The sequence below is a fragment of the Gadus macrocephalus genome, chromosome 2 (assembly GCF_031168955.1).
Source record: "Gadus macrocephalus chromosome 2, ASM3116895v1".
NCBI lineage: Eukaryota > Metazoa > Chordata > Actinopteri > Gadiformes > Gadidae > Gadus > Gadus macrocephalus.
Genome location: NC_082383.1, coordinates 2,429,647 through 2,450,834, shown reverse-complemented (window position 1 = coordinate 2,450,834; position 21,188 = coordinate 2,429,647). Strand labels below are relative to the sequence as shown.

Below are 21,188 nucleotides of genomic sequence, written 5' to 3'. Positions count from 1 at the left end.
GTTCCACCATAGAAACGCTAGAGGTCAGCAATACTCCCCGTCGCGCAATGACGTCGGTTAGGAAAAGTAGAGTCGAATTCATTTTAAACAGCGCTGTCTTTTCCTATGTTAGAAAGGAAGAACATTTTCATCTCTCCTTGACCCGATGACGTTTTCCACAAAGGTTAAGTAAAGGATAGGAGATTTGACTATTCGTAGAGGAATAGGGACACAGCTCAGGTGTCTCACCGCGTCCGCCATCTTGTCGTCACGTGACAGCACTTGGACGTTGGATGTCTATGTCCTGCAGGCTGCAGCGAGACCTTACTCGCCTGGAGCGGCTCCTGGGTGAGGCGCTGCGCCGTCTCCTGGCGAACGATGGGAATTACACCCCATTTGTTATATTTCAATAAATAAGTCCCTTTAATTCAGTTGTCCGAGATTCTAGGGGAGAGTTGATGCACGACACAATTTAAAGACCACCCTTATCTAACCCTTATCTGTTTATTATGTTAATCATGTTAATATGTAACACGTATAATGTACATAATGTAATACTGTTTGTTCATGTCAAAAGGTCCAACGCCCATCAATGACCCCTGGCGGCCTGGAGGCGAGGCGCTCCCCGTTGAGGCGCTGCGAACCATTGGACTTACACCACATTTATTATATTTCTTAAGTCCCTTTATTGCAACATACTTACTCGTGGACTCGATTATAACTTTTCATTACATTTTAAAAACAGGTACACTTTCATTCATTCTTGTAGGCTGAGACTGACTGTTTTGGATAAAACGCACAAAAGGCGATTTCGGGGTTCTGACGTATTTTTTTGGGGGAGAAAAAAAAACGTGAGCCACACCAGGGGCACAGAACCAATGCATGCAGCTCAGCGATTCGTGATCGGGGAGTCAAACTCGATCCCGCTCCCGATGTTTACGTCGTTGGTCTGATGCCCTCCTCCTCCTCCTTCCCTCTCCTCAGCATCTCTTCCCTTCCCCGCAGAGGGCACCGGATATTTATCCTCCGATCCAGGGCCGTGGAGGAGGGAGGAGTCCTTGTGCAGCACTGGGACAGCGTCGGGCTCCGAACCCTCTGATGAAAGGCAGCGGTCTCCATCCAAACAGAAATGGCTATGGGGCTGACATCGAAAAAAGCGTCTACGCGAAGCGTCTGTGTGGAGCGCAAGAACCTGATCACGGTCTGCAGGTATACTAGGCCGTTTCGCCTCATCATCTCCTCGCTTGTCTGAGTGCCAGCCCTGCCACCCCCCACCCCGTACCGCTCGGTGGTCACCCAGGGATGGGTCAGGGAAGTGATGCTTCGATATATTCACATGCATAGGGAGATAATGTTAGAACGGCTGTTTGGGATGTAAGCGATGTCACCGTCGCAGATGTTAGTTTGATATTGTCAACCGTGGTGATCCGGGTGGCTAGTGATTGCTATGCTATCTCTGAGGCTGCAGGTGCGTTTTCACCTTCAGGTACCCCCCCCCTCCCCCCCCCCCCCCCCGTCATCACATCCGTGGTTGGACTACGAGGCGTTTTCTGCTGTGTTTATCTGAGCCTTGCATGTTGAAGGCACGACATTTAGCTCCTGAGCGTAGTCGTGATCGTCATTAATAATAACCGGCACATCCGGGCCGAGGGGGTTAATAGGATGCTGAGTTACCCTCCCTGAGAACTGCCGGCTGCCGCTGACTGGCCTTTTTTTCCGGACAAGGACATTGAAAGAAATGAATGGAGGCTCCGGTAGCAGCAGTCTGAGCTGCTTGGAGTGGGGGAGTTGATGTGACACACAATTGTAATCCGACGCTATTTGATCTTGTTTGTTATGTTAATCATATTCATATGTCACACTCAACACTGGTTGTTCATTTCACGAGGTCCATGCAAACCGAAAGCAGATATCATCTGCCCATACATACCTTGATCTGCGAGAGCCATCCTAGCTGATGCTTAACTATCACATATTTTTTATTGTAGAATATGAATAACATACCCGCCCAAAGACAATAATAGACCCCCCTCTCAGACAACAGCCCTCCATTCACATGTTCTACAAACGTTCTGCATGTCTTACATGTTTTACAAGTATGAAATGTAGCTAGCACAATGCCGGGCTGTCATCCTGTGTAAGCCCACCCTCACACTCAGATCCAAAGACCCCAAGTGTGAGCTGTGGATGTGGCTGCGTTGGCAGCAGTAGAGCTGGGCTGTAGGTTGCCTACAGGCTGTCATTGTTTTCCCAGTGTGCAGGCTTTGGGGCTAATTATCGTCCCTGTGGCCCGCGGCTTCAGTGGTCTATTGTGTTCACACTGGATCATAAACCAGGAGGGCTTTTCCATGCTGGAATGTAAACCCTGCTAATGTATTTGTCTACTGTTGTTACCAAGAAGAGCTCAAGTCTTCTCGCCCGGTTGTCAAGGGAACTGTGTTTATTGCCATGGAAGTGATGTCATGGGCAGCACTTTGTAGATGATGTTGGACGCACACCGGTCCTCTTAGGAGATGGGTTTGTCTTGTTGACGTTGTTGGTGCTACTGACTGCGTTATGAACACCTTAAGGCCAACAAACAAATAACTAAAGGCTTGATTTTGAGACTCGCAACAATGAACACACAATCGGATAAAGCACATATTTGTTTTATTACGATATCTCTCTGTCCAAGATACGGTTTGCCTTTAGTTACACATAGAGTGGAACAGAAAAACACAGAATCACACTGAGCAGGCTTCAACACGAAGGGGCTCATAACAGACTTAAGACACGAACAACAGATTAGGAAACGCACAACGATTCGGTTCAGTTTGATCTCAGGGACTAACCGGGCTTAGAGCATTTTTTTTAAATGTAAAACACATGGACAGACAGGAAGACGTATACGACAAGAGAGACGAAAATAAATATTAAGCTTTTTTTTTTTCAACATCAGTAAGGCTTAAATACACAAATTCCTTCCACTTTTTGCGTGGTTTAATGAAGGACATGACATTGATTAGAATTTCAGACCACCCCCCCCCCCCTCCATGCATCTCTCATCTCTTACCCCCCCCAAGCCATTGTCCCTCAAAATGGCCGCCGGGCAGTTGGTACAACAACATGCCTCCCTCCCTCACTCTTCCTCCTCCTTCTCCATCATCTCGAGCACATTCCACTGACAGTAGCTTGGGTTCACTTCCAGAAGTCCATTTCGTTTTTGGGTGCGATTTTCTGTGTTCTTTGAGTCTCGGTGAGAGAAGGACAATAGTATCCATAGGGGGCTGTGCCGGGCGGACGTGGAGCCAGGGCAGGGTGTCCGGCGCCTGGGGACAGTGTTTGCATAGAGCAGCTTGGCTAGGAGGAGCGCCGTAATACACAGGCTACACTCAGAGACTGGGCTGCGTTCAGAAAAGGGTTTAACTAGAGCTCAGCTAGGCCTGCGTTAGTCCTGGGTTAGCACGGCTAATGCGTTCTCTAATACATGTACGCAGAATATAGAATAATATAGAAAGACCTATCGATTCCCCCACTATTATAGTCATTAACACAACATCAACACACGTAGATATACTGGATTCTTTTTTCCTGTATCTCACTTCATTGGATTTGATCATTTCAGGAGATTTGAGGCATAGCGCAAGGGGTTTTAAATGGCTTTTATGTTTTTATATTGGGGGATTATAATTAAGATATACTGCGATTGCAGTCCCATTTTTCAGATTTCTCAACTATCCGAAATTAGTTAACGACACTGTCAGCAAACGTATAATGCGTTTGCTGAAAATGTCGTTAACTCATTTGGGATAGTTGATCTACTTTATGCTCCCTTGACAGATCCCTGATCAGTAATCCCATAAAACCTAAAACACGTTTTTCTTATCAAGAGTAAAACCAAAACAATAGAAGTGCGGAACACATACAGTACTGGACATTTGGACATGCTGAATCTGCAACACCATTGTAAACAAGTTGTTGCACTGGGACAACGTGCCAGGAATTAAAGAAGAATTAAAAGAAATATGCACCCTTCCACCGTTCTTAGAATGAAAGAGAACGCAGAAGAAACAGCAGAAGAAGAAGAAAATCAATACTGCTTGTGAGCACATGTAAAATGTCTCCTACCCAAAAGAATAACAAATAATCTCACACCACTTCATGCAGTTGCTACGGGCAACACCTTTTTAAAATCTCTCCCAGTGTCCCATGTCGGAGTCGGGGAGTACTTTTGCACACTGCTGTTGTTCACGTGCCGGTTCAATTAGCCTTTTTCTGAGACGGGGGTTGAATCGAGGAGATCTGATGTGGAGCTTTGGCTAAACCGGGGAAATCTTCACTGAAATGCTAAACCTCACTTCTGGCCACAAGCGGCGCTTTACTGTGTGATCTGTGTGTGCGATGGGAGTCGTTTTGTTGTGTGTGCGGGTTTAGTAACACCTTTTTTTTTCTCCTGCTATTCATGCTGAGGTCCATGACTGGGCGAACGCCGGCGGTGTTGTCACAGGGAACCTAAGAAAGAAATAAACAAGATGAGCGAGACTTCAGTGGCTGCCTAGCGTCTAGCGTCGTCCTGTGAACAAACACAGCATTAGCAGGGGCGGCAGGGGATCTCGCTCTGACTCAATAGAGTTTTTCCTAGTAGTCAGACTCCCTGGTGGTAGAATTTCAACCGGGACGTTCTAAAAGTGAAACGTGAAACTGGGGCCACAGGTTCACATGGCTTTGAGATGCTTCCCGCTAGACTGATTGAGTGAGTTACTCCCTGCCCCCTCACCAGCATTTCTATCCTCTCTCCTGCAGTACAGTCCCTCCTCACTCGGCTGAATCTGCCTCTCTCACTCGCCGTCCCCTTCTAATGTTTGACTTGAACTGTAGCACTGTATGTCTCGGTTCTAGACTGAAGGCTGAAAATTTGCCTTTGCTTGGCCTTCATATCTCATCTGTGCTTTGACCAAAAACGAGATCAGGTCTTTGGGATAACATCGTAGGCGGATGTACATTTCATCAGGCAAAGACCTGTTACTGTTTGCACATCAATTGTCCTCCATAAGCCATTGATTCCTACATCACAGGACCTTATCTGATGTTGCATGAGGCTGTTTGTTTTATCCATTGATCAATCCTCCCTTCGTTGCTCCAACGTATTTCCAGTCCACAAAAACACCTCCTCTTCCAGCCATGTTTTGAACATGACCCCATTGACACTTACGCTGACCCACACAGACACTTTCCCCACCCTCTAATTCACAGGCAGAGTGGGCGGGGGACACACCCTGGGCACTGAACCTCTCCACGTTCTTTGGATATCGGCTAGAAAACAAATCGATTTCCATCAAAGCAACACAGCACTGGTTTGGCCGTACTCTGGTGGTATTCCAGATAAGATTAGATTCATTCTTATGGATGATTCTTGTGGTAGTGCTGGTCCTTCAAGGCACAAATCCCAAAAGACAAAAGACATGATGTTCCATGATGCTTGGTCTGAACCACAATCAGGTGGTGTAGCCTGATTCAGTGGCTGGCTGGCGAGAAGTCCTTTATCGGACGTAGTTGCTTGTGGTAGCACTACAGAGACATGGCAGGTGATGGAGGAGGAGGCTGTCAGGCTGGGAATCTGGGAAAGGAGCGAGCGAGAGAAGAGATGGTCATGGCAAGATTATTAGAGGAGTTGATAAACTGAAATAAACATTTGGTGTAAGCCTGAAGCTTTTAGCGCTAGCGTTAGTTAAAATGTGGAAATATCTAACGCGTGACGTAGAGGGAGGCCTCTGGTCACGCAGACCTGTGAGTATAGCGGGGGAACAATGGGAACAAGAGGCATCTGAAGAGGAGAGAGTGTAGGCTTGGCCGCGAGCCAATGAGATCGGGCGAGGGGGTCGGACAAAAGAGGCCTGTGAGGAGCCTCCGAGTCGTTGTTGTTCGGTGTCAAAGCGTACCACGAGCGTGCCGCCGGGCCACTACACTGATTAGCATCAGAGGTACGCCGCTCCTCCTCAGAGGCCCACTCCTCCTGACTCCTGTCAGCACACCTTTTAGCAACGTCGGTCCACTACGATGTTGTGGTGCGGTGCATCGAGGTCATGCATCGAAACGGATTTACAGATCAGAACAAGAGAACGTTTATCCCCGATTAGTGTGAGCCACATGTCACCTCCCCTGTCACGCCCTAATGCACTTGAACCAACAACTGTAGCTCCAACGGAATCTGAAGAAGCCAACTTGTGACATTTGATATTTGAGTGCATTTTAAAAAGACAAAAAACAAATACCCAAATTTCTACTCAAAGTATTATCTTGTTATGGCGGGTTCTCGGCTGTACATGATGACACCCGCAACAGGCTGGTTTTCTCAGTGTTGTCCAGTTATCCCTTGTCATGGGACCCCATGCACTACTGCTATTGCTGACACAATGAGCTGGTTCTAAGCAAAAGCTTCACTTTGCACCGTCACACCCTACACCCCCCCCCCCTACATTCTGCCCGAGGCAGGGCACGCTCCCATGACACTGACCTGTCTCCTTGAGAAATTCCTGCATGATCTAAAAGAGCAAAGGTTCCCAATGACAACGTAATCCAGTTTCAGAAGTCCGCAGTGGTGAGCCCTCGGCAGTGGTCCCGGCAGCGTCTGTATGTCCCTCGTGATGGCGTCGTCCTGTTTGTCCCCGTCGTCTATGTGTCGTCAAAACCACTCCCGGCCTCCCCTCCCTGTCCCTCGGAACCCCCGGCTCTAGAGGGTCTTGGAGGCTCGCTTCGGGAAGAAGGCTTTCCGGAACGACGTGGTGGTGGTCCCCCGGCTGAACGAGGCGCCCCCCAGGGCGATCTTGGTCTTCCCGCTGGTGATGGTCGAGGCCCCCAGGGAAGTGGTCTTCCGGCCCCGTGCGATGAAGGAGCTCCCCATGGCGATTTTGGTCTTCCCCCTCTTGATGGTGGTGTTGCCCAGCGAGAGGGCCGTCTTGCCCTCTGTGATGCTGGTGTTGCCCATTGGGGAGCCGGTTATGACGGTGCTGGTACTGGAGGTGGTGGCGGTGGTGCTGGTCTCGGCGGTCTGGACCCAGGTGTCGAGGCAGAGTCTGGGGCTCAGTCGTCGCGTCGGCGCATCGCACACTCATGCAGAGCTCGCAGTTCTGTTGCTTTCCCCCCCCCGGTCTCTGGAATGGCGAGTGGCTGGCTGCGGGCAGCGGCGCGGGATTCTACGGCTGGATGGTTGCAGCCCCCGTTGGTCACATAATGCTCTCGTTGAACAGCGCGACGTGGGCCGGGGAAGGCCACATACCACCCATGTGTCCGCGTGAATGGACAGAGGCAGACGTAGGCGCCCACCGCCTCGCCGCGGGGACGGGGGACAGTGGCGCGATTGTCCCCCGGGGGCCACGACGACACCAACAACAGCTGAACGGGACATTGTGTCGGAGAGGGACAAGCTGTGGTGACATCACCCTCTTCTGTGCCTTTGTTTGGCCCACATCCCCTGATAAAAGTCAGCCTCTTCTGCTGGAGTGTGGTGGGGTTCGAAGGATATGCTTTTAAATCAAAAGGGGTCAAAATGGAGGCGCACCCGTGAACTTATTGAGGTTTCCCTGAGCCAGAATGTTGCGCTCAGTTTGGATTCTGGGTGTGGTTGCTTACACCTCTGATGAATTCCTTTGGAGAATTTTGTCCTTGAATTTAATGCAACTTGCTGATACTTTATTCACTCCCCATTTAGTGTCATTTCGTATAATTCGATGTTAAAAAAGCATTGGTGTAAATCAATAGAAAATAATCAAGCCAAGCAAAGCACTGTTTAGGCATGGTTACATTTTATAACGGTTACATCGTACATTTGCTTATTTTCTTCACAGGCTTCTACAGAAGTTCACGGTTCAAGTAGTAGTTTTTCTCTAGTCAACAGAATTGTTACGAGGATGCACCTGTGCTTGCGACACAAACACATCCCTGATCTCTTGGCAGTGTATACTAGTTGTGCATGTCGATACAGAGATTGGTTTAATTTGACTGTACATGACCAACATGGAGAACAATGTGGTCACCAGAGCTAAGGCGCCACCCTCGCATGTCTCCACATACATGAGCACCCCCCCCCCCCCTCACTCCATTGGCTGCCAACGCATGTCATCCCCCCCTATAACGTTTGAATAATGATCTCTGCGATCAGACGACTCACAGGACGGGGTCCCAACACACAACCGCAGACTCCAACCTCGCCCCGTCCCACATGGAAAAACACACTCACAGTCAGAAGCAAAGGGCAACAAATACCAAAAAAAAAATTAAACACACAAACCCACAACATCCCTACCGGCGTAAAGCACACACCGCTGGTAATAGGTAGCCCTACGGCCCAGTGCCGGTACTGACCTGTGGACACTGATTAACCTCAGACATGTGTTCACGTGTGAAAATCCCAGTAGACGTTGCTGTGCGTCTCCTTGCCCCGGGTGAGGACAGTCTTGACCACAGACACGGACTTGGCCCCGTGGCTGACGGTCAGGGTGGTGAGGGTGCTCGTGGTGTCCCCTCTCGTGACGGAGGTCTTCCCCACCGCCACGGTGGTCTTGCCCAGGGTGACGGTGGTGCGGCTCCAGGACACGGAGGATCTACCCCAGGCGATGGCGTACTTAGTTTTCAGGAGGGAGGCTTTGCCTCGGGTGAACGAGGTCTTGCTCGACAGGAATGCTGTTTTCCATTCATCGTCCTTTGAGTCTTTTTTGGGGGGCTTCGCGGAGGCGGTGGGGGCAGCGGCTGTGGCCCCGCGCGGCGACCTGGCCCTGGCTCCCGGAGTGCTGCTCATCTAGGTTGTCCGACGCTTGGACATCAGCGCCTTGCGGAAGGAAGTGGTGGTGGTGCCCCTGGTGAAGCTGGCTCGGCCCAGAGCCACCTTGGTCTTCTCCCGCGAGATGGTGGAGTCCCCGAAGGAGGTGGTGGTCAATCCCCTGAAGACGGAGGACTTGCCCACCGACACGGTGGTCTTCCCCCTGGCGATGGAGGTGCTGCCCACGGCGAGGGCCGTCTTGCCCTCAGTGATGCTGGTGTTGCCCATGGAGGCGGAGGCTTCGGCGGTCAGCCCTCTCGCTCTCTCTCACACAGAGCCCGGCTCTTGGCTCCTGGCTGCTAGCACGCGCTCTGCATGCTCTCCCCGCAGACGGAGGCTCGGGTGTAGGCTGAGCATGCGAGATCAAAAAGCTCAAAGTGTGGCAGCGATGGTCCTAAATAGATCGGAACCGCGGCGTTGGAGAGGGAGGAGGGGTGGATGTGTGTGATTGGATCACTGTTTGATTAGAGCGGCTCTTTTTAGGAAGACAGGAGGCTAAGAGGGCTTCGGCGGGGCGCTTGGGGTTGACCCGGGATACAGCGTCGTCGCCGCCGCCGCTGCCCGTGTCATCTGCCCCGGCTTGACACAAGGGGGTCGATTGTATTGTTGTCATGGCAACGCTGTCAAAGGGAGTCAAGGGGTACATTGTGTAGGGACACAATGTACAGCCAGGACAATCGGGGTGACATCAGTATGATTAGATGGCCCCATCGAAAAGATCTTCAATGTCACGGCTGCTGCTGTAGCACTGTACTGTAGTACATACTGTAGCTCTGTAGTACTTACTGTAGTACTGTTGTACATACTGCAGTATAATCTGTCATTTAGCACTTACAGCCTTTGCAAAAACACAAACTGCGACCCTGACCCTTTAGCGTGTGTATTGATATACTTCTGTTGTCTTCTGCTCTCAGATTCTCTGTCAAGACGCTCCTCGAGAAATACACAGCCGAGCCCATCGATGACTCGTCGGAGGAGTTCCTCAACTTCGCTGCCATCTTAGAGCACATTCTCAGCCACCGGTTCAGAGGTACTACAACCCACAGATAAGAACGCACAACCCACAGATAAGAACGCACAACATACAGATAAGAATGCACATCATACAGATACGAATGTACAACATACAGATACGAATGTACAACCTACAGATACGAATGTACAACCTACAGATACGAATGTGGTGCTGCAACCTACAGATACGAATGTGGTACTACAACACACAGATACGAACGCACAACATACAGATACAAATGTGGTGCTACAACCTACAGATACGAACGCACAACATACAGATACGAATGTACAACCTACAGATACAAACGCACAACATACAGATACGAATGTGGTGCTACAGCATACAGATACAAATTTCCAACCTACAAATACGAACGTTCAACATACAGATACGAATGAACAACATACACATACAAATGGTACAGATACAAATGTGGTACTACAACATATATTCATATCATGTTCGTACAACAGCAAATAGGTACCCATGGTAGTTAGGACGGATACATTTATGTATAGATAAATGATGAGTGTTGTGCCAAAAGGCGAACAGATGATGTAATGGTTATATAATATGTCACGTAATTTGACTATCCTCCAATTTGCTGACGCACATTCTACAATCCTTGATGCAAAACCACCCCTCCTTAGCTCAAGCCGGGGAAGGCAGAGCGCATTAGGTTTGATGATTACCGTCGGGTATAAAGATAATTAAAACAAATGCGACTAAAATGCTTCTAAAATAAAAAGCCTACTGCACAAAACAGCGACAGACATCACCGTAACGATGAATCACATGACTCGGGGCCTGGTTCTGGGGTCCCAGGGTGGTCACGGTGGCCCTGGCCCCACCTATCCCCACCTAGCCCCACCTAGCCCCACCTAGCCCCACCTAGCCCCACCTAGCCCCACCTAGCCCCACCTAGCCCCACCTAGCCCCACCTAGCCCCACCTAGCCTCACCTAGCCCCACCTAGCCCCACCTAGCCCCACCTAGCCCCACCTAGCCCCACCTAGCCTCACCTAGCCCCACCTAGCCCCACCTAGCCTCACCTAGCCCCACCTGGCCCCCAGCAGCAGTGGTTATGACTGGGTCCTGGTTCTGGGGCCCCATGGTGGGTCTGTAGCCCCCGGGCCACCCAGCAGCAGTGCTCCTGAGTAGGGCCTGGTTCTGGGGCCCCATGGCGGCCTGTGGACCCGGGCCCCCCAGCAGCAGTGGTCCTGAGTGGGCTCTGTGTTCTCCGGAGCAGGGTCAGGAGGTTGGTTCAGCTCGGACGGCCAGCGCAGCTTCTGGGAGTACATCCGGCTGGCCTGCAGCAAGGTGCAGAACAACTGCATCGCCAGCATCGAGAACATCGAGAACATCAGCACATCGCGGGCCAAGGCGAGTGTGTGTGTGTGTGTGTGTGTGTGTGTGTGTGTGTGTGTGTGTGTGTGTGTGTGTGTGCCAGTGTACCATCTGGCCCAGATCTTTACACAGTGAAGGAGGGACATAGAGTTCCATGGAAAGAAATCCAGTGATTGCTAAGCATTAGGGGTAAGGGGGGGGGGGGGGGGTTGTGTATTTTAAATATTTATTTTAAATATTAGAGTCGAGTATTGCAGCTCTCAGGAAATTACTTTTTTATCATTTGATGTTGCTCTTTTAACAGGATATTTTACAACCACTCAGAAGTATGACTCCCTGTGTCCTCGGTAATGTGGTCTTATGATCCCCTGAGTGACGGCGTTGACCTTTGACCTCTCTGCGCCCGCAGGGCCGGGCCTGGATCCGCGTGGCCCTGATGGAGAAGCGTCTGTCGGAGTACATCGCCACCGCCCTCCGAGACACACGGACCACCAGGTGACGCGTCATGTGACCGCGCTAGACACACCCACGCTGTCCGGCTATGTGCTGTCTATCCCCAGCGACCGTAGAAAACGGCTTGTTCTATGTGCATCATAGTTCTATGTTCTATCTATTAGTTTACTGTGTTCTATCTCCTAGAGTCCTACGTTCTATCATCATAGTTCTATGTTCTATCTATTAGTTTACTGTGTTCTATCTCTTAGAGTCCTACGTTCTATCTTCATAGTTCTATGTTCTATCTATTAGTTTACTGTGTTCTATCTCCTAGAGTCCTACGTTCTATCATCATAGTTCTATGTTCTATCTATTAGTTTACTGTGTTCTATCTCTTAGAGTCCTACGTTCTATCATCATAGTTCTATGTTCTATCTATTAGTTTACTGTGTTCTATCTCCTAGAGTCCTACGTTCTATCATCATAGTTCTATGTTCTATCTATTAGTTTACTGTGTTCTATCTCTTAGAGTCCTACGTTCTATCTTCATAGTTCTATGTTCTATCTATTAGTTTACTGTGTTCTATCTCCTAGAGTCCTACGTTCTATCATCATAGTTCTATGTTCTATCTATTAGTTTACTGTGTTCTATCTCTTAGAGTCCTACGTTCTATCATCATAGTTCTATGTTCTATCTATTAGTTTACTGTGTTCTATCTCTTAGAGTCCTACGTTCTATCATCATAGTTCTATGTTCTATCTATTAGTTTACTGTGTTCTATCTCCTAGAGTCCTACGTTCTATCATCATAGTTCTATGTTCTATCTATTAGTTTACTGTGTTCTATCTCTTAGAGTCCTACGTTCTATCTTCATAGTTCTATGTTCTATCTATTAGTTTACTGTGTTCTATCTCTTAGAGTCCTACGTTCTATCATCATAGTTCTATGTTCTATCTATTAGTTTACTGTGTTCTATCTCTTAGAGTCCTACGTTCTATCATCATAGTTCTATGTTCTATCTATTAGTTTACTGTGTTCTATCTCCTAGAGTCCTACGTTCTATCATCATAGTTCTATGTTCTATCTATTAGTTTACTGTGTTCTATCTCTTAGTGTCCTACGTTCTATCATCATAGTTCTATGTTCTATCTATTAGTTTACTGTGTTCTATCTCTTAGAGTCCTACGTTCTATCATCATAGTTCTATGTTCTATCTATTAGTTTACTGTGTTCTATCTCTTAGAGTCCTACGTTCTATCATCATAGTTCTATGTTCTATCTATTAGTTTACTGTGTTCTATCTCTTAGAGTCCTATGTTCTATCATCATAGTTCTATGTTCTCTCTGTCCTGGTTCTCTGTGTCTGACCCGCTCCCCGTGTTCCAGGCGGTTCTACGACGACGGGGCCATCATGCTGCGGGAGGAGGCCACGGTCCTGACCGGGATGCTCATCGGGCTCAGCGCCATCGACTTCAGGTGAGGAGCGGCTCAGAACCGGTTCATTTAGGAGCCGTCCAATCAGACGAGCTGGAGAGCGGCTCAGAACCGGTTAATTTAGGAGCCGTCCAATCAGACGAGCTGAGGAGCAGTTCAGTACGGGTTCATTTAGGAGCTCGTCCAATCAGACGAGCTGGAGAGCAGCTCAGAACCGGTTCATTTAGGAGCCGTCCAATCAGACGAGCTGAGGAGCAGTTCAGTACGGGTTCATTTAGGAGCTCGTCCAATCAGACGAGCTGGAGAGCGGCTCAGAACCGGTTCATTTAGGAGCTCGTCCAATCAGAGGAACTGTAGAGCGGCTCAGTGCAGACTTCTTTTAAGAGGCCGTCCAATCAGACGGGCTGTAGAGCAGTTCAGTACGGGTTCCTTTAGAAGCTCGTCCAATCAGACGAGGTCTAGAGCGGCTCAGTACAGACTTCCTTTCGGAGGCTGTCCAATCAGACGACCTCAAGTCTTGGTGACCGGGACGTTTCACTCTCTTTTCGCTTCATGTTTGTGAAGCGAAAAGAGAGAGAACTCGGACCGCAGTAATCAACTTTTCCTGCTGGGAAGCTAAAACGAAAGAGGAGAAAGGCTCAGACAAGCTAAACTGTGCTGCAGACACCGACGTTGTTAGACTAAGCGTCTGTAAAGGTTTCCAATCGAATCAACACCGTGTGTAACAGCCCCCGGAGGGGAAAACACTTTAAAATCATCTTCTGGAAGCCCAGTCTAACTACGTCTGAGAGCTCTGTCCAGATAAAATGTATCACATTTGAAAGCACAAGATAGTGCTCCAAAGCTGAACGAGAAGCGCATTGACTTCTTATTGACCGCTTCTAGGAGAATATACTACAGTTTTATTCAAAATAAACCATCGGGGACTAATTTCTGATCGATGACGTAATAGACTAAGAAATAAAACTAGCACTAATTTATATTTTTTGGAAAAGGTAAAGTGTTTCGAACCCAACAATAGACCTTTTAGTTATAAATAGAAATGCTGACTGTGGTTTTGCAGTACAGCTGAGCCTATTATGTAATTTTCCACTAAATTGTCTATGGGGGAAAAACACTTCACGGGAGAGTTCAGCCCCCAGTAGGGGGAGCTGTTTTACCTTCCCGCGATATAGGAATGCCAGTGATGTGTAGGTGCAGTCAAGTTTATTAGATCATGTCTGAACCCTGACACGCTTTTATATGTTAATACACTCGAGTACACGATGCACTTGTGAGAGTGGCATCAAAGGTCTTCTTAATCACAGCCTGATTGGACTCCGTCTTTGTTCCTTCTGCTCAGTTTTTGTCTAAAGGGTGAAGTTCTGGATGGGAAATCTCTGGCCATGATTGACTATACACCATACCTAAAGTTCACTCAGAGGTGAGTGTGCTGCTCATGCCAGTGTACACCAACACAAACATACAGTTAAGTTAGGGTTAGCATATAACCGTTGCTTAAACTTGCTTAAACACGGTGAACAGACAATTGAGAAAGATAAAAGGGTTTGGGAACTCCTACTCCTCCTACTAAGTAGAGTAGAGATTCCAAACCTTGTTTGGCTCGTGACCACATTCCTACGGCTGAAAATGTACATGAGCCCGACTTCATAAGCGTGTGCATCCGTCATTTTAACTCCATCAACGTGGGCGTCGGACCGGGAACCACTGACGCAGAGAGAGGGTCCACCGTGATGGATATGAGAGAGAGAGAGAGAGGGGGAGAGGGAGGGAGAGAGAGAGAGGGAGAGAGAGGGAGAGAGAGAGAGAGAGAGAGAGAGAGAGAGAGAGAGAGAGAGAGAGAGAGAGAGAGAGACACAAACACACGCTCATGCGCACATACTAACACACGCACACACAAAAACATACACACACACAAAACACATTCAAACAAAGCAACGATTATTTTCCACTGCTGCTAACTTTGTACTTGCTAACGCACGGCGGCGGCGGCGGCGCCCGCAGCTACGACTACCTGAGCGACGAGGACGATCGCACAAGCGTGGACAGCAGCAACAGCGAGGAGAGCGTCCCCGAGCACCCCTACATCCCCCTGGTCACCGACGAGGAGAGCTGGAGCAATAAGTGCCGCAAGATGGAGCAGAGGTTCAAGATCGTCTACGCCCAGAAGGTGAGTGCAGACGTGGGGGTGGTCCCTTGGCGTCCAAATGAACACAAATAGTTTGTGTTTTTAAGTTTCTATTCTATATTCTTAAACATGGGCGGCATGTGGCTCAGGAGGTAGAGCGGGTTGGCTGGTGACCGGAAGGTTGCTGGTTCGATCCCCGGCTCCTCCTAGCTGAGTGTCGAGGTGTTCCCTGAGCGAGATACCTCCCCCTAAAGGCTCCCGACGAGCTGGCTGTCGCCCTGCGTGGCTGACACCGCCGTCGGTGTGCGAATGTGTGTATGAATGTGTGAATGTTACGCAATATTGTAAAAGTGCTTTGAGTGGCCACTGGTTAGAAATGCGCTGCATGAATGCAGTCCATTTGACGTCCCAATGAACACAAATGGTACTGAACTAGCAACCTTCCGGCTACAAGTAAACAACAAGCCTACCCCATTAGCTCCATAATATGTTTTTGAGTACCTATATGAGCATAAACAACAATGCTACACCAGAACCATCGGGAACATACTTCTAAACACTTCGCTAACCACCCCACGCTCCTTCTGAGAAAGAGGGTGGGGATTCGAATCGGGGGCCGAAACACGGCCTTCAGCCCGTCTTCCCCCGGTGAGAGAGTTCTCTGAGCCGTAGTTCCGCCGTGTGGTGCCGTGCCTCGCTGCAGGGCTACCTGGAGGAGCTGGTGCGGCTGCGGGAGTCGCAGCTGAAGAACGTGGAGACGGAGAACAAGCACCTGCGGTCCCGACTGGAGGAGCTGACGGAGCAGAGCCTGCAGGAGAAGAAGGAGCTGGAGGACGTGGTGCTGGAGCTGCAGGCGCAACTGTGAGGGGGCCGGACGGACGCACCCGAACGCACGCACGCATACACACGCACGGACACACACGCAAACACGTGCGTACACACGTGTAAGCACACATACGCACACATATGAGCGCACACACGTACGAACACAGATACGTACACACATGTAAGCACACACGCACATGTACGAACACACACACAAAATAACACATGCACACACAAACACACACACACACACACACACACACACACACACACACACACACACACACACACACATGAACACAGACATATGCACGCACGCACGCACGCACGAACACAAACACAGATAAAATCACACCACTCAATCACAATTTCGACTACGTGCAATCTCTTTCATCCTCTCCCTAACCTCCAGACAGCTCACCAAAGTGCTTGTTTGCATGCCCAAACGTGGAGCACTTGTAATGAGAGTGTAACATACTGTGTGCTCCCTCCAGCTCTGGCCTCATCCCCTGTGAATCCAATCACCTGTCCAAGGAGATCTCCATCCCCCAGGTGAACCAGTGGACCACCATCAACAACAGCCAGGGAGACATCAAGCTCTTCCGCAGGTCAGTCCTTTACTAATTTTTTAAACTTGCATTTTTATTGAGTTTTCACAAAGAATTATACAGAACAGCCGAACAACATTATCGAAATAAGAAAAATACCAAAGATAATACCAAAATGTTCAACAAACATTTCGTGTTCGATTTTCTGGACACGATATTTGGGAGGTATGTCGTGGAGACTTCTCCCTGTGATGTCTTACGGTTATTGTAGACTGTTTTGCTTCACTCTTATTTCTTGTGTTAAAACAAAATCATCCACTATGCTACGGCGCCTTTAGTCAATGTCTTATGCTATTTCAAACTTTTCAAACTTTTCAAAATGCCATATCAAACTCTTGGTCTCAGCTCTGTCTTTTGAGTTATTCGGCGCCACAGAATAGTTCTGATAAAACGTGATCTACTCTGACCCGAACTCAGTTCTGTGTCTTGACGGCTGACGCCCCGACTGACTGTCCCTCTGTGTTTCGGGGTCCTCCCCCCCCCCCCCTCCAGGAGGAGCTTCCCCAGCCTGGAGCAGCTCTCGGTGGACGTCAGCCTCAACTCCAACTCCCAGCGGACGGACAGCAAGCAGAACGGTGAGGGCTGCCTGCTTTCCTCTGGCGGGGCCGCTTCCCCCCTCCGTACCGCATGCTACACCCCCACACCAACACACCCGGGCTAGGGCCCCTCCCGCCGGGCCCCGCCCACCTCACACACCTGGGCTAGGGCCCCGCCCGCCTCACACACCTGGGCTAGGGCCCCGCCCGCCTCACACACCTGGGCTAGGGCCCCGCCCACCTCACACTACCACCAAGGCTAAGGGGCCCCCTGGTACCCCACACACCGACCCAGGCTAGGGGGCCCCCTGGTACCCCACACACCCACCCAGGCTAAGGGGCCCCTCCGGTACCCGACCGGGCGTCGACCACAATGGGCACACACAGCCGCCCTCTGTGCTACTTCCACCAACTGCAGAACAACAACGGGCCCTCAGCCGTCGGCCCGGAGCCCTCCACACACACGGCCCCCGAACAAAGGCCCGCTTGAGGTCGGCTGGAGCTGCTGGTGCTGCTGCTGGTGGCGGCGGCGGCGGTGGTGGTGGTGGTGGTGGTGGTGGTGGTGGTGGTGGTGGTGGTGGTGGTGGTGGTGGTGGTGGCGGTGTCTTTTTTCCCTTTTCTCTGAGCGGGGGTGGGTTAAGTGATGCAGGGCCAGAAGACTCTTCTGCTTTGTGTTGACTAACCATCGCGTTTCTCGACTCTCCCCCCCCCCCCCCCCCCCCCGCAGGGAAGGACTGCACCCCTTCCATGCTGGGGCTGTGCGGATCGCTGGCCTCCCTCCCCAGCTCCAAGTCCCTGGCCAGCCTTAAGTCCAGTGAGTGCTTGGTGAACATCAGCACCGACCCCAGCCCCGCGTCCTCCCCCAGCTAGGAGAGGCACTAGGGCCGACGAATGGGAGCCCCAGTTTTTTTTCTCTTCCCCCCCCCCCCCCCGCCCCCCCCCCCCCCCCCTCCCCCTCCCTACCGAGACCCACTGCCCAGCCTCGGAGGCCCCCCCTCCCTCCCCTCCACCACCCCCATCCTGTTACCTACTCCCCCACCCAACCCCCCCCCGTCCCATTTCCTCTATGGATGCTGCATTGACCACCCCTCCTCCTCTTCCTCCTCCTCCTCCTCCTCCTCCTCTTCAACCCCCTCCCAACCCACTCGCCGCCCGCCGCCCCCCCCCCTCCCCCTTACCCCACCCGCCCGGCTCTGACCATCTCACCCCCCAGTCCCCCCCCCCCCACCCCCCCTCCGTCGGCGCTCGCTTCAGCCGGTACGCTGACACTGTAGGGAGAGCAAATTTGGGAAGGACTCGTTCGCCATCTCCGGATTTTGCGTATGCTTGAGTGTGACGTTGTGATGACGATGATGATGATGATGATGATGAGGATGATGATGACGATGCTGACGCCGAAAGGACACATCTTATTTTTGTGGTTTGTTTGTACGTTGTTGTTTTTTTTTTGTTTTCCGCCTGGTTTTACTTTCTGTCCTCTCTCGGTTTCCCGCCTCTGCTTTGGTGTCACATCCGTCGTCTTCTGCACACCAACACTGCTTCCCTCGGTCGCGTGGCCGTGCACCTCTGTGTCTTCACCCCAGGGGGTACAAGCATGAGTCCGGACACTTCTAGGGGGAGAACTCAGACCAGAACAACCTTGAGTTGTTTCTTTTTGTTATTTTTTAATTTGATTTGGAGTGATCTTAGCCAAGGGTGGAAACTACATATTCAGAGAATGAAAGGCCTCCCTCTCTTTCCCCCCTGCCAAACCATTTGAAACCCGCTGCCCAAGGAATTAAAACCAATAAATATCAGGACTTTTATTTTGTGAAGCTGTAGCTTTCCACCACAGCCATTTTATCCAATCGAAACTCTGCGCCTGTCGCTGTCCATAAGTGAATGCTATTGTTCTGTCCATGACATTGTCTGTTTGCTGTCGTCGCCCTGTTGCCATCCTGTCTCTGCACATCCCATGTCTTAATGTGAACCAACCCGCAGTTACTGCTGGGACTTTAAAAATGGATCGGAAAAAACAAAGGATATCTGATTCTGATATTTGCGTGTCTGTTTGATAAAGAGGCTCTCTGTTTGCCTCTGTAGTCGCTCAAAGCTCTGGGAAATGCTAGTAGGAAACACAGAGTGTTCAGTGACAGGAATGAGTGATATCAGCCTCTGAATTAGGAATTGCCTACATCGTACTTATATACCCTCTCTGATCCATCATCCTGCTAGAGTTATCAGCCATGACTGCCGCGGTATGCGTAAATGCAGACGTTGAATTTATTCTTGTAAATCCAGCTGATTCTCTTTATTTTTTTTATCGATTGATTGAATTTCCGTATAATCCACTTGTAGTGTTCATTCGATATGTTCGCCTCTGGATTATTGTTTTGATGAACTTTGTTTATTTTGCAATAAAATGCCTTTCTCTGTTCTGTCTATCTGAGGATTTCTGACTTTAAGCGGTGGTTGGAGTAGCGTAAGGTCTGAATGGAAACGGGTGATTGGGAAAAACAAATCTGCATAGTACTAATTCACCACAGTTCAGTATGCATATTAACATGAATTTGTGCGGTATTCCTTGGAACAGATTAGAACAATTCTTCTCTACATCAGTTTATTTAATAGTGAAGCCTAACATTATATGTAGGCCTACTAAATTTAAACCTACCGTGTTATAATCCTGATATATACATGCTAAAACTATCACTACACGTCCACATTGGTAGCCACATTGGATTATAGACCAAGATCTAGCTGGAGTTATGAGGGGTCTGCCCTTCTTCAATGTCGGAGTGCAGGCCAAGTTGTCAGTTGTTTACCATCTCTCCTTACTACAGCTATTGGATGATTGCCATGTGAAAGAAATCGTGTGTAATGAAACTTCATCACCTATTCACTGAAATTTTCCTCGAATAGTCTCCATGAGAGAGAGTAGAACCCCCTATTTTGCGAGATCTTGAAACTCTTTGTAGAGAGCTGGGGGGGGGGGGGGGGGGTTAAACGCCAGGAAAAGGGACATGCCCCCAAGATTTTGGGGAAATAATCTCAGCTAAAAAGGGGTGGAGCTTACATTTGGGGGCTTATTCCCCACAGACAGACAGACCTCCCGACCAATAAACACGCAGTAGTATTTTGCATCAGCCAATCACAGGGAGATCCTGTCCTTGGTGTCGCCTTGAGAATGATATAGTACACGAGAGAGCTGCACAGGTTGTGCTGTTGTGTTGTCATGTTTCAGACAGGCGCACTGCCGGAGCACTCATGAAAAGTTAGTTTAAATAGGTGTGATCACACTCTTTTAGTCGTAAGGATGCGATACCATTTGAAACCTGCTAGCTTCGGGACACTTGGCTGTCGGATCTGAAGTTAGGATCTTAAGAAACATGACACAAAAGAGAAGTCTGGCTGGCTAACTCGAGAGACCATCCTGTTTTTGGGAATAGTTTTGTCAGCCCAAAAGCCTGTGGGTGTACGCCATCTTCTCCATAAGGGCCCAGGGCTCGTTTTTACACACTTAGAGACACTTTGATCGCTTGGTGAAGCTTGCGGTCCGGGGAGACACGTTGTGAAGCAGCGGTAGGATGTCGTGCAGAGGCGGAGCGCCTTGGCCAGGCAACCCTAGCTTACCCCTGAGAGCCACAGTACCATTCCAGCTTCACAAGAGAGCACACCTCTCTAAAGACACCAAGACGGGTAAATATGCATTCATATCATCCCAACGTGAATGCCATTTGGTGTGTGTGCGTGTGTGTGTCGGGTGTTACACTTGCAGAAAGTGTGCTCGTTTCATTTTGAAAAGCAGATTGGTTTATAATTCATTCATTCATTCACCATCATCATAAACTGCATCAAACATCATCACTTTTTTTAAATGGCAGATCATTAAATGGTGAGATACATGTGCCATTTGGTACCACATACTCAATACACCAGCAATAACCCCTTCCCCCATTCCTACTCATGCGCATGCCCACATCATGGATCCATCATGATTACCTTTTCAACTGGATATTTTCCTAAAATGGTTTACTACCACCTCGACACCCTGCAGTTCTTGGCATATCCTCACTTTTGGTGGCACACATACCCTTTTGATGAG

General features: G+C 49.5%; 2 protein-coding genes across 3 annotated transcripts; one reads left to right on the top strand and one right to left on the bottom strand.

Moving 5' to 3' along the window:
* The first annotated feature begins 556 nt into the window (after positions 1-556).
* On the top strand, positions 557-18,000 carry rundc3aa (RUN domain containing 3Aa). Of its 2 annotated transcripts, none has more exons than XM_060070427.1 (11): positions 557-1,188; positions 9,688-9,803; positions 11,040-11,173; positions 11,547-11,632; positions 12,960-13,049; positions 14,350-14,430; positions 15,012-15,177; positions 15,839-15,996; positions 16,455-16,568; positions 17,061-17,143; positions 17,832-18,000. In XM_060070427.1, exons 1-11 carry the CDS (start codon positions 1,109-1,111, stop codon positions 17,972-17,974), a joined length of 1,251 nt encoding a protein of 416 aa, XP_059926410.1. In that variant the 5' UTR covers positions 557-1,108; the 3' UTR covers positions 17,975-18,000. The 2 variants fall into 2 exon arrangements, with proteins under 2 accessions (XP_059926410.1, XP_059926399.1); XM_060070416.1 differs by having other exon boundaries at positions 560-1,188; positions 11,037-11,173.
* On the bottom strand, positions 6,489-8,276 carry LOC132471647 (autotransporter adhesin EhaG-like). The gene has a single exon (XM_060070856.1). It carries the CDS (start codon positions 6,941-6,943, stop codon positions 6,689-6,691), a length of 255 nt encoding a protein of 84 aa, XP_059926839.1. The 5' UTR covers positions 6,944-8,276; the 3' UTR covers positions 6,489-6,688.
* Positions 18,001-21,188: the final 3,188 nt, after the last annotated feature.